The sequence below is a fragment of the Mycetomoellerius zeteki genome, unplaced genomic scaffold (assembly GCF_001594055.1).
Source record: "Mycetomoellerius zeteki isolate Tzet28-1 unplaced genomic scaffold, Tzet1.0 scaffold467, whole genome shotgun sequence".
Taxonomy (NCBI): Eukaryota; Metazoa; Arthropoda; class Insecta; order Hymenoptera; family Formicidae; genus Mycetomoellerius; species Mycetomoellerius zeteki.
Window position 1 is genome coordinate 889 of NW_017257465.1, and position 12702 is coordinate 13590.

Here is a 12702-nt window from a genome sequence, read left to right on the forward strand (position 1 = left end):
ACTTAAAATCTAGACGCAGAGCGTCTTAAAGTCTAGAGATTTCAAGCTTTAATTAAAAAAAAAATCGTTATCCTACGGTAATTTTTCGCAAAGTTATCGTTAATCAAAGTTGGCCAATTTTTGCCCATAATTTTTCTATGCCATAATTTTGTTGAGCAGTGTATAATTCAACTAGCGTGAAGAAAACTTGCAACAATTGCAAAATAAAATGTTTTTGCTGAAGATGTGATTCAAATTTTCGAGAACTGAGCTGCGTTCGAAAACATCATCTGAGTGCCCACGTGTATCATCTTATCCTTGTTTAACAGATAAAACGATACGCGGAGCACTCGGGTGATATTTCTGAACGCAGCTCAGTTCTCGAAAATTTAAATCATATGACATTTTGCTGTTGCAGCGCATGCAGTGTGTTGCGCGTGAAGTCAGCTTAACATTACATAGTTCGTCTCTTCAGTAATATTAAATATTGAAAGTTCTTATTATACGATTATATAATAATAAACATGTGCTAATGATAAGAATCATGTTAGCGCATGAAAATGTCTGTGAGTACGAAATTATATTATCTGAAAATTTGCGGAAACGAATATTTTCCTGCTCATAACTAGTTATGACTAGGTTAGGTTATTTTCCTGCACTTATAGACTTTATTTTACATTTAGATCGATGGAAATAAGCAATTAATTAAAATTAAAGTTAATGATGTTATTTATTATTCGTCAGTTAAGAAACTGTCGGCACATATCATGCAATTTTGTGCCAAAATTTTCTGTCGTCATGGTTCGTATCATCGATAAAATTTGCTTACGTACTGCTCTATATTTTTATGAGAAAAAGAAATAAAACTTTAATTCTAGTGTTCTGGCTTTCCAAGACAAAAATCAACAAAGACTGGAAGCATGGAAGAATTAACACAAACTATGAAAGGTGGTCACAAACGAGTTGGTCTTACTACTCTAGTTCCTTTTCCTGAGAAAAATGTTCCATGTAAAATTGAAAAAGATCCATGTAAAATAGAAAAGTCAGAATGGACACCTTTAATAACTGATTATACAAAACTTCACAAGCATTATCTCAAATTATCAAAGATTAAATTGACATGTATGTATAACAATCTTTTATACATATATATACATCTGAAAAATCGAGGTCAATACTTCGGGAAGTAATTCGGGATCCAAAAAGCTATATAAACATAGGTCAGGAAATAAGTCATTTCCGAGTTATAATCACTTTTATGTTAAAAAAAATTGTTATTTATTTTTCATAATTACAATCGTAATTTATTTCATAGTGTTTTAACATAAATAACTACATTTTGGACTATTTTAACGTTAACCAGGATGCATGACGTGGAAGCATAGTCTGCTTGGCATCCTTCTTCTTTTTATCTCTTTATTTAAAAATTTTTCTTGCTTTACTAGAGGGATGCCAAGTGAACTATAGCTCCACGTGGTGCATCCTAGTTAACGCCAAAATAGTCCAAAATGTAGTTATCTATGTTAAAACACTATGAAATAAATTACGATTGTGATTATGACAAATAAATTACAATTTTTTTTAATATAAAAATTATAACTCGGAAAAACTTATTTCCGAACCTATGTTTATATAGCTTTTTTCCCTTCTTTTTGGACACCCTGTACATATATATACACATTAGACTACTAATTTAAAATATAGTTAATTATAAAAATAAATTTCTTAATTAAAACATTTGATACATTGCAAACTGACCCATAAGTACTTTAATATATATATAATTTACTAACCAAATTGAAATTCTCTTTCAATATAGCTCTTGTTGTAGCAACAACTATGGCTGGATATGCGCTGGCTCCTGCACCATTTGATCCTTATACATTTGCAATGTGTTCTTTAGGCACAGGCTTAGTCTCTGCCACTGCAAATACAATTAATCAGTTTTTTGAAGTTCCTTTTGATGCACAGATGTCACGAACAAAAAATCGGGTATTAGTACGTGGTCATTTAACGTGAGTTTTTTTAAACTTTTTTTATTTTGACATAATTAGATTTATGTAACTTGATACTAAGTATAATGACAAGTGTATATATACATATACATCATCAGGCCTGTTCATGCAATAGCATTTGCAGCAGTATCTGGTATCATTGGATTGTCCATACTTTACCATGAAGTAAATGGTATTACGGCAATGCTAGGTGCTAGCAATCTTATTTTATATACGCTTATATATACTCCCATGAAACGTGTTAGTATTGCCAACACATGGATTGGCTCTGTTGGTGAGTATATATTGTCACGTGTATCGTAATATTATAACTTGCATTATAATTTTCGTTGCAGTAGGAGCTATTCCTCCTCTTATGGGATGGGCAAGTTGTTGTGGCAATATATTGACACCAGGTGCTTGGATATTGCCTGCTATTTTATATGCGTGGCAATTTCCACACTTTAATGCTCTTTCATGGAACTTAAGACCAGATTATTCACGAGCTGGCTATCGAATGATGGCTGTTATAAATCCAGATTTATGTCGTAAAACAACTGTAAGATATACAGTAATTTTAATGGCTTTGTGTTATTTAGCTCCTGCATTGGATGTAACCTATTGGTGGTTTGCATTGGCTTCGACGCCACTCAATGCATATTTTCTATATCTAGGTAAAATACACTCTTACTATTTATATATATATATATATTTTAATTATATAAAATTTACATAAAATGTAAATTACATATACAATATATTTAAAAATTAGAGTCCAATTTTTACAGTGTATTAAAAGAAAAGAAGAAAGAGACAATAGTTTATCTAATTAATTTATATTCAAAGATGTTTTTTAAAGTAATAAAGAAATTAATATTTGATTAATGTTATTCTTATATGGCTTTATAGCTGTTTGGATGAATTATTGCTTAAAACATGATTTGACTATTTACACATTTTAATATGCTGTATAAACTTGATCTCGATCTTTTTAGATATTTTGTATATGTATGCACACTTCAAATTTTTTTCTGTATGTGATATTTCCATAATTTTAGCTTGGACATTTAATAAGCATTCAGATAGTGCAAATTCTAGAAGATTATTTCGATTTTCGTTACTTCATCTACCTCTGTTGATGATGCTGATATTGTCAAGTAAAAAGTATTGGGCAAACACAGACAAACAGGAAGATAAAGTCGAATCTTCTCATAACGAATCAGCAAAGAAGAATGATTTATTGACCATTTTCACTGCACCTATTGTTACTTCTTCTGTATAGTTTTATTCCGTTGGACATGTTACAGTAATAGTACAAATTATTACAATATCGTCATAAATTTCAGATAGAAGACTTACATTACCTCATTAACTTTTCAAAATACGATATTGTGTAAAATAGACTGTAGATATATTCAATTGAATTTGTAGTCTGGTATTAATTTAAAAAATAAACGAAGATAATATATATCAGGTATTCTCACAGAAGATGGTAATAAAATTCATCAGAAACAAACAGTTAAAATGTTATATACATTTATACATCTAATTTTATTTAAAATATTTTAATACATAGTGTCATGTCATATTTTCAACTTCCTTACGCTTTGCCTCGAATTCTTTCGCCATCTGTCTTCTAGTTTTAGTTAGATTTCTGTGACCAGCACAGTCTAAATTTTCTATATAACATTTGTTCCTGCAGCATTGACGACACAATTTATATTCACATTTAAAACCCTACAATTTAAAATAACGCTAATTTAGAACTTTTTCTCCAAAATATTTCTATTTTTTATTTTTCTTTTTTAAAATTTTTTTAAAGAATAAAATAAGAAAAATTCATATTTTGAAAATATTCCAACTAACCAGAGGATTTGGACAGGCATGACACCGATCTGAACTTCTTTTAGGAATCGAAGTTGCTCTATTCGGTCTACGTGCTATCCTCTTAAGCTTTTTTGACCGTTTTCGTGATATTTCATTTCCTTCCTCATCTCTATATTCGCGTTTCCGAAGTGCGCCTTCCTGAAAATTATCATTATTTTGAAAGGACATTTCTTCAATCATAATTAATAAAAAGATTAACAGTAAACGCAATTAATCATACTTGACTCATCTACCTGTATTTTTTGTGTATACTCTTGTGGTGGCTCTCGTACATAAGGTTGACACAACCACGGTGGTAACTCTAAATTGTAATCTAAGAATATCAAAAGATACAAAAGATTTAATATGGACATGTAACAAATGCAAATAATATTCTATAGACGTCAAGTTATTACCTGTCTTTCCCATCTGCCATATCAAATGTCCTTCATGATACGGTAGATAACGATCCCTCAAGGCATACGCGACACTTTTAAAAGCTTCCAAAGTGGAGTTGGTAGCCAAGTTTTCTCTTTCTTCTTGATTTTCTGCTAAACAAAGTCTACTCTCTAGTTAAAAGCATGCTGTACGATGAGCGTACGTTTGGGAATTATGTTTTGCTATTTATAAGTCGACATGATCGAAAAATCAATACATACACATGATGGAAGAGTTTAAATAAATGACCACGGATGTACGATGCTGGTACCGGATATTGCTCTACAAGTTCCAGATATTCCAGAGCAGGTTCCCAACAGGCGGGATAACGAGACTCAAATATGTATGGATTATAAAGATTCCCTTCTGCTGACATCACACCTTGCACTTGAATTTCCTCAATGCACCGCTGTACATCTTGCATACATTGTATGTTGCCATTGGCGATCACAGGAATTTTCACGGCATCCCTGATAAAATATATCAATTATTAAAAACGAGAAGCACAAAATACAGAGATTTGACTGTAATCATCGATTATACAACTTGAATGCTTCAAGTGAGATGGAAAACATGAGTTACCTTACTGCTTTAATGTGTTTCCAAGATGCTAATCCAGTTAATGGACCCTTTTGTTCTCTTGTACGTCCATGGACAGTGAGTAAGCTAGCACCTGCATCCTCTAGCATACAAGCATATTGTACAGTACGACTGATTTCTAAGAACACCCGTAATTTACAAGTGACAGGTATGCATAATCCATTCTTTAATGTCGACACTGTACATATACATAAGAGATTTATTATATTATAACATTATTAAAGAGTCTAAAATCTGTTCAAATGTATAAGTAAAATGCATGCATACCGATTTTCTTTAACAAATCCCAATCATCTTGTAAGAAAGCTCCGTAATGTCCTCGCTTTGCAATTGCTTGAGGACAACCGATATTGATGTCAATTGCATCACAATATGGTTCAGCCCAGCGTGCAGCTTCCAATAATATATTCGGATCACTGCCACAAAACTGGAAAACGAATTACTATTGCACAAAATTTAATGTCAAATGTTCTTTTCTCTTTCGTTCTGTTACGCATTTAAAATATTTACTTGTACGAAAATGTTCGTGAAAGATTATTTAAAACATTTATTGAATCTTGGATTGAGCGCATTATTTCAGTCACACGGTTGTTTAGTCACATACTTGAGATTTTGAGGAATTCTAACGTTATATCCTTTACACTTTTAAATTTTGTTCTTTTGTTAAATGTTCCTTTGTATATAATCCCGAAAAACCTCATGTAACTAGTCGAGGACTAATCTTATAGTCTATAAAATCGCAGTCCTATAGTGTCAAGCAGACCTGTACAATCAGTGGACGATCTTCGCTAGTACTAGCGAGAGCTTCTCGCCTATATTTGGGATCCCGACAGAACACGGAGGAGTGCAACATTGGCGTGTAACAGAGCTGAGCACCGTGTCGCCTGCTGAGTAATCTCCATGCCAATTCGCTCGCATCCACCATTGGAGCGACTATGTAACGCGGTGAACCCAAATCTTCCCAAATGTTAGTCCTCTTCTTCGAAACAGCGTCCTCTTTGTCAGGTAACTCCGTAGTCTCGGACATTATCTGTGCGTATGAAGGTCGCATGAGCGATGCTATTATTTGCGACTACGCAAGGCTCGGAGCTAAGTTATACATTTAGCTTTTTTTCCCCCAGAGGGTGTAAGGAAATCTGAGAAGAAACTTGTTCTATGTCACGATGCAATAATGTCACTTGCAGGCATTATAAATTCAATAAAGTGACATCGATTGCGCCATATCGGTGCAAATTGACGTCAGTACGATTTGGAACTACTACTATAATCGCGTCGTACTACTTGGTATTACGCTTAATTGGCCGATTGTTAAAATGGTCAATTTCTATAAAATTGAACTTTTTATCTTTACGCTAACCGTACTTGATCACAACTGATATTTCTTGCAAGTAATCCGTTTCTTTCTTACGAGACAAAGCATTTGTATTAATATAATTGGTTGGATACACATTGTCAATTATACAGGATACTCTCGAATATTTTCATCATGTAAAATTATAAAAAGCTTAGACAAACTTTGGATCGATATCAAATGAAAATTTAATCATTTACTTTGTTTGCTTTACTTAAGCGATAACAGATCGTATATATGAGTCTGTCCACAAGAAGAAATCGAATTTTATTTTGAAGACATTGTGTTGTGTCTGACAGTTTGCACCATATTAAAATGTATAATTTTATATATTATTAAAACACTTAAGTTTACGTGTATATATATATATATATATCTATATATATACATATTACAAGTATGATTAATAATAGTAATAATATTAAATGTTATTTTTTAAAAAAGGCAGACTCATATAGCGAGTGTATTTGATCGTGAGAGGACTCTCGCCGAATCGATTTTGGGCTTTATATTCCTAAAAAGTAACACCTCGGTGCCGACAACGTTACTCGTGTAATGGTGGGAAGGCGAATATAGAATTCGATCGCGACGGCGATCTCGGCGTAGCCGGTTTCGAAAGCTCCGACTCCGGTATGGGTGACAGTTGAGCGGTCTGCGTTACGACATGCGAGCCGATCTTGAAGTGCGGTCTCTTCTTGGAAAAACTCCCGCTCCGCCGTGTGCGAAGGTGAGTTTGATTTCGTTTAGATATCGTGGAAGGCGGCATCTGTCCCAGGACGGAAATATCAGTGGTATTCGAAGGTACTTTTCTAATTTTGCGAACGGTGCGCGAAAAATCTAGGGCGGGTAGCCTCGCCGGTGGACGTGAGTAATCCGGTGATGTTGTCAGCTCCGTCGTCACTGCTTCGACATTCCGATCCTGATGTTCGGTTAAGGCAAGTGCGATGTCCGGAGGACTGCCTGCCTGTGGAATGATCTTGTTGCCGCAATGACGAGCGATCGCCGATGACGAGGTCGTTAACCGTTGTCTCGAACCTTTCCTCAGACGAGCCTGCAGAAAAGTCTGTATTCTTCTCATTGTTCCGCAGGAGCGTTTTGTCGGCTCGATTCTATGTTCTCCGGTGCGACGCTTTCGTCCGTTTCCATCGTGCCTGCTGCCATCGGGATGGTTCATGATGGAGAAGCAACAAGACACCGGCGAAGGTGTGGAGGACGACTTGGTATCCGGCGAGTCACCGTGGTTTCTCAACTCCATCGCGTCCGTTGTCTGCGAGGAAGAGACCTGAATGGAGGTCTCGGTGGTGCGCGAATCGTACGAGAAACAAAGACGAAAATTTCGGCCACCTTTCATCGAAGGCAACGTCTTGGAGGAGACATCTTTAACGTTCGTCGTTGCATCATCGCTCCGGGTTTCCTCGTGCGTCGAGCAAACGTACACGTCCGTTGTCGCCATCGTCATTCTCGTTGTGTTCGTATTAGTTTTGAGTAAAGGACCATTCTCGCAGAATCGAGAATAGAGACCTCGCGCGCCAGGTACCATCCGATCGATGTGATCCTCCCTATCGGTAGCGGTACAATAAGGTATGCCGCACAGGCCAGAGGTAGACGTCGTTCTAGAGTCGGCAGCGGTACCTGAGGCGATGCCTCTCTCTCGTTTGTTGCGTACGTATTCGTACGTGGTGAGACCGAGACAGGCGATATAGCCGTGAAAGAAGCAGAGGTGTATGAGCATCACCGCGGCGATAGCCGAGAGAACGCCAATGACGGTGACGAGGACGAGCGAGCCGGTGCCGGGCACCGGCAATAACGGTGGTGTCGCCGTGGCGTTGTTCATGCTCGTATTACCTGCACCCTCCCATGTAGACGATCCGTTGTTGACGAGCAAGTGTGCGTTAACGAGCACCAGCTCGCCCAGGGCGAGCGCGGTAACCGCGAGCGCGGCGACGAGAGTCGACGTCAGGCACACCAGATGGTCGAAACGCGGCACGCACTTGTTGCAGATGGAGCAGTGTTTGGTCCGTCGACCACGCGTCGTTATGTTGCAAAGATGGCATCGGCCGTTCTCGATAACATGTCGGTGCTTCGCTCGGTCAAACTCCGGTACAATCACGCGGGCTGGTCGAGCCCGGACCTCGGGATCGGCCGGGTCGAGCAGCAACACTGTCAAATGAGTCAACACATGGAGCAGAAACAACGCGACAAACAATAACGAGAGGATGAAGCGCAGATTGGGCAATAGCGGCGGCGTCGTCAGCAACACGGTGAAAGTACCGACGAACACGACAACCAGCAGCACCCAACCGACAATCTGCTGAGGATGCAGTGGCAGCTGCAGCCCGTGAACGCGCCGGAATTTTCTGTGCTCCGGTGGCACGTGCTGCGTGTCCCGCGAGGAACAGCACCGGGCAATCGCATTATTTGCACAGCTCTCGTTTAGCATTCCCGGTATCGCTCTTTCTTCACTATCATTTATTTCGTTTACGTTTCCAGTGCGCTTTCGATCAATGTTTAATGCGTCACTGCCCTTGTCCTTGTTTCTTTTCAATTTTCTCTCTTTCTTTTCACCGTACGCGTTCTCTTCTTCTCCTATCTTATCGCTGTATTATACATCTCTTCGATGTCTGCTATTCAATTTTTCCTATTAAATATTATTTAATTAATAGCCAATATATATGCATAATTTAAAGAAAGATTTCAAAACAAACTCGTTTACGTTATATTTACGATATTAAGCTTAATATATGTCAAGACTTTGATTTTATATATACATACGTATGCACATATGCCAAGTTATATATTCTTTAAATTGTATCCACTTTCACATCGTGTTTTTGTTATAAACGGTAATTTGAACTTGACTCTTTCAGTACGTCGATTCTTGTTTCGCTTTCTCTCTCTTTTTTTCTTCTTGTCGTTTGCTTCATTTCTTTACTTTTATGATCATCTTATAAACATGATAGTCTTTTATCACTACCGATTCTCTGAAATGGCATGTCAATTCCTTCTTTTGTACCTACAATTTTCAGTTTACATCCGCGTTCGCTCTATATAGTTCGAATATATAAATGACTGTCTTCGCAATTTAGAAAAGCACGATAAACGATATGCCATTAGGTTTCCGCGCGACACGACGTTATTCTTCCTCTAACGACGTGACCTCGACGAGGTTTTTTCTCTTCTCGCGTTTTCTTCGTCGTTCCACTGCGTGACACCCTCGTAGACGATCTTGAACGGATCCTCGTCATTTTATTAATCGCCTCGAGGAACTTGCCGTCCGTGAAACTATTTGGGACTCGGGACAACTACTCTTAACTGGCCACAAGCGGAACTTGGAGCACAACAAGCTACAGCTGCAGTGGCTATTGGTGACACTGGTGCGACGAGTGGTGGCTACTTGCCGCCCTTGCCGGCGACGCCTAGGGGCCTAGGCGCCTAGGCGAATCGATAAATCGCGGTTGCCGCGGAAACCGGTACTTTGTTTTGAGAACATTTGAGAACTCGCGCACGCATGCGACGAAACAATGCGAGCACGCGCACATTCGCGCTCGCGCGAAATTTCTACAAAATACCTAACGAGCGAAAACTGGAGATATGTATAATTTGATGAATAAATCAAAATGTTTACCAATGTCCAATTTTCTGCATAATAATTTTGGTTACTATTAGACGTTCATTAGACGCTATTCCTCGAACGATGATTCAATTAACCTAACCTAGTTAAAATTATCGCGTTAAAAAATATTGGCGTAATTATTGTCCGATACAATTGTCAGAAAGTATTTAGAAAGATTTTATACGAAATTCCAATAAAATGCCTGTGATCCTGGATACGCGATTAAATATCGATAAAATTTAATGCGAGTAAAACGAAATTTCACTAACCTCACTTTGTGTAATGCAATCTTTTCAAACGGCAGACGGAATGAATGCACCCACATCCCTCGAATCGATTAGTTTTAAATATAGTTTAACATTGCATTATACATCACTGTCAGACACGATTTTCTCTCGATATTCCCGATTTTCTCTCTTTCTGACTTATCACTTATCACAAAAATACTAAACTTTAATACAAAAACAAAGACATCTGAAAATGGTTATTGACGTGTCGTCCGCTAACAGCAGGTAGCATGGTGGAAAAAGATAGATGAAATAACTTGAAGGATGCGCAGTAGCCGATTGGTTATAGCCAATCAAAATGGGTGCATTTGGTGCATTCAAGGCCATCACACGCATACAAAAATTTTCGTCGCAATTGTAAGGCCGTAAGCAAATCGGCCAATCAGTCGAGCGTTTTACAACGCGAGATCGTAATTTTGATTGTGATTGGTCGATTTGTTTGCGACCTTACGATTCCCACTAAAACTTTTTTACGTGTGATAGCCTTTAGAATGACAACCGTTCACTGAGCACTCAATGGGTATACAATGGTCGCGTTCAGCAGACTCAACTGTTGTGGAGCGGATCCGTGAGCGCTCGCTGCTATTGGTGTATTCTTTTAGATTATCCAATAGCAGCGAGAGCTCACTGATCCGCTCCGCAACAGTTGAGTTTGCTGAACGCGACCATTGGGTGCATTCAGTACTACAACCGCTCAGTGAGCGCTCAGTGAGCGCTTGCATCTGATTGGCATATTCAGTTAGAATTAAAAATATATAGACTATGCATGATGTATACACACCGCTATTGATGGAAAAGTGAGATAGAATTTCTCTCTTGGAGAAATTTGACGAAATCCTTATGGTCAGTCTCTGATTAAGTCCGTATCTACAATAGGTGTTTTAAGACTTAAGCCGTAAGAAATTGACCAATTACAGTCGAATCCGAGGGGAATAATCGACTGTGATTCGTCTATTTCTTATGGCTTAAGGCTTAAAATCCTATTGTAGGTTCGGGATAATAGTAACCTTAAGACATGGACTTAAGCCGATGAGCCAATCAGGATACTGCTTTAGATCTACGTAATCTAACGGAAATAAAAATAGCAATAAACTTATCCATAAGGCGAGTTTCAACCGGTTGAAATTCGCTTTATTGTGAGATTATGGATAAGTTTACTGTTATTTCCATTTCCGTTAGATTATGTAGACCTAAAGCAATATCCTGATTGGCTCATCGGCTTAAGTTTACACCTTACGCATACAGTTACGGAATTTTGTTTGCGGCAGCCCTTAAGCCTTAAGCCATAAGAAATGGGCGAATCATAGTCGATTATTTCCCTCGGATTCGACTGTAATTGGTTAATTTCTTACGGCTTAAGGCTTAAAACACCTATTGTAGATCCGGGGTTAAATACTTATTGTAGATCCGGACTTAAGCTAGTGCATGAACCAATCAGAAAGTCGTATTAGCATCTTAAGACACTGCCTGAGATTAAGGGTGAAATCACACGGTGCGGAAAAAGACTGCGTAATAGAGAATGCGTCATTGAAGCAACCAATCAACGCTATTTAGCGCTATTCGGAAAAAAGTGTGATTTCACCCTAAGACCGGACTATGGATTCCGGCTTATGATATCACGTCCATTGGTGAGACATCGCGTTTACTTCTCGGTTGTTTTCACATGGCCGAAATTGGACAAACCAGACTAGCCAATAGAGATTGGAGAGACTCGCGTATTGTCGATAAATCCGTTTAGCTACGACCATAGACGTGAAAATAACCGAGAAGGTAACGCGCAATGTCAAAACAGGGGTGGAAGGCATTAATTGATCGAACTGTAGCATCAAGTGGACCGCAGCCTTAAGGCCATTCTACATTGGTCGTATCGTAGACGTCGCAAGTCACAAGTTTGTTGCTTGAGCCAATCCGATGCTTCAATTTCAAAGTCGTATGATGCTTATGACGCTTCCGACGCTACGATACGACCGATGTAGAATGGCCTTTAGAGTGCTGTCCCATGGGCACGGAAAACGGAATCAGAAAGGTGAAGTGTAGTAGGGGCAACCAATCAGCATCGTTCCGTTCTGATTTTAAGTAGCCTGGCTTCCCGTGGGGTATATTTTTCGGAAATTTTTCGTACCGTCAATCACCAGTGATCACTAACGATTAAGAATAATATTGAAAAAATTCAACTAAAAGGAGCATTGAAAAGATGGAAAATGTCATCTGTAAGTATTGTAAATACATATATATAATATTAAATTATTTTAGTCTCGGTAGTCTAAAGGCTTAGGACAAGAAAGGTGAAGTGTAGTAGGGGCAACCAATCAGCATCGTTCCGTTCTGATTTTAAGTAGCCTGGCTTCCCGTGGGGTATATTTTTCGGAAATTTTTCGTACCGTCAATCACCAGTGATCACTAACGATTAAGAATAATATTGAAAAAATTCAACTAAAAGGAGCATTGAAAAGATGGAAAATGTCATCTGTAAGTATTGTAAATACATATATATAATATTAAATTATTTTAGTCTCGGTAGTCTAAAGGCTTAGGACGCTCGCACGGAATGCAAGAGATCCGGGTTCGACTCCC

At 38.2% G+C, this 12702-nt stretch overlaps 3 protein-coding genes across 4 annotated transcripts; 1 reads left to right on the top strand and 2 right to left on the bottom strand.

The window, feature by feature from the left end:
- Nucleotides 1-455: 455 nt before the first annotated feature.
- On the top strand, nucleotides 456-3345 carry Cox10 (Cytochrome c oxidase assembly factor 10). Its single transcript, XM_018454930.1, has 7 exons — nucleotides 456-545; nucleotides 663-780; nucleotides 858-1101; nucleotides 1799-1994; nucleotides 2093-2268; nucleotides 2330-2647; nucleotides 3032-3345. Exons 2-7 carry the CDS (start codon nucleotides 700-702, stop codon nucleotides 3253-3255), a joined length of 1239 nt encoding a protein of 412 aa, XP_018310432.1. The 5' UTR covers nucleotides 456-545; nucleotides 663-699; the 3' UTR covers nucleotides 3256-3345.
- Nucleotides 3346-3474: 129 nt separating this feature from the next.
- Dus1 (Dihydrouridine synthase 1) lies at nucleotides 3475-10335 on the bottom strand. 2 transcript variants are annotated; one of them, XM_018454928.1, is made up of 9 exons: nucleotides 10111-10335; nucleotides 5641-5907; nucleotides 5145-5304; nucleotides 4860-5055; nucleotides 4499-4747; nucleotides 4256-4401; nucleotides 4094-4173; nucleotides 3840-3998; nucleotides 3475-3710 (listed from the first exon to the last, which is right to left on the bottom strand). In XM_018454928.1, the coding sequence occupies exons 2-9, from the start codon at nucleotides 5902-5904 to the stop codon at nucleotides 3552-3554; spliced, it is 1413 nt and encodes a 470-aa protein (XP_018310430.1). In that variant the 5' UTR covers nucleotides 5905-5907; nucleotides 10111-10335; the 3' UTR covers nucleotides 3475-3551. The 2 variants fall into 2 exon arrangements, with proteins under 2 accessions (XP_018310430.1, XP_018310429.1); XM_018454927.1 differs by lacking the exon at nucleotides 10111-10335 and having other exon boundaries at nucleotides 5641-6401.
- On the bottom strand, nucleotides 6735-8883 carry LOC108727032 (uncharacterized). Its single transcript, XM_018454931.1, has one exon. It carries the CDS (start codon nucleotides 8666-8668, stop codon nucleotides 6773-6775), a length of 1896 nt encoding a protein of 631 aa, XP_018310433.1. The 5' UTR covers nucleotides 8669-8883; the 3' UTR covers nucleotides 6735-6772.
- Nucleotides 10336-12702: the final 2367 nt, after the last annotated feature.

Excerpts from the sequence above, each read along its gene's own strand:
- Cox10 (XM_018454930.1), top strand. The coding sequence starts at position 700 with ATGATGTTATTTATTATTCGTCAGTTAAGAAACTGTCGGCACATATCA. Across the intron at positions 781-857 it reads CAAAATTTTCTGTCGTCATG|TGTTCTGGCTTTCCAAGACA; the intron begins GTTCGTATCATC and ends CTTTAATTCTAG. Across the intron at positions 1,995-2,092 it reads TTAGTACGTGGTCATTTAAC|GCCTGTTCATGCAATAGCAT; the intron begins GTGAGTTTTTTT and ends ATACATCATCAG.
- Dus1 (XM_018454927.1), bottom strand. The coding sequence starts at position 5,928 with ATGCGACCTTCATACGCACAGATAATGTCCGAGACTACGGAGTTACCT. Across the intron at positions 4,748-4,859 it reads AAACACATTAAAGCAGTAAG|GGATGCCGTGAAAATTCCTG; the intron begins GTAACTCATGTT and ends ATATTTTATCAG. Across the intron at positions 4,402-4,498 it reads TTTAAACTCTTCCATCATGT|ACTTTGTTTAGCAGAAAATC; the intron begins GTATGTATTGAT and ends ACTAGAGAGTAG.
- LOC108727032 (XM_018454931.1), bottom strand. The coding sequence starts at position 8,668 with ATGCTAAACGAGAGCTGTGCAAATAATGCGATTGCCCGGTGCTGTTCC.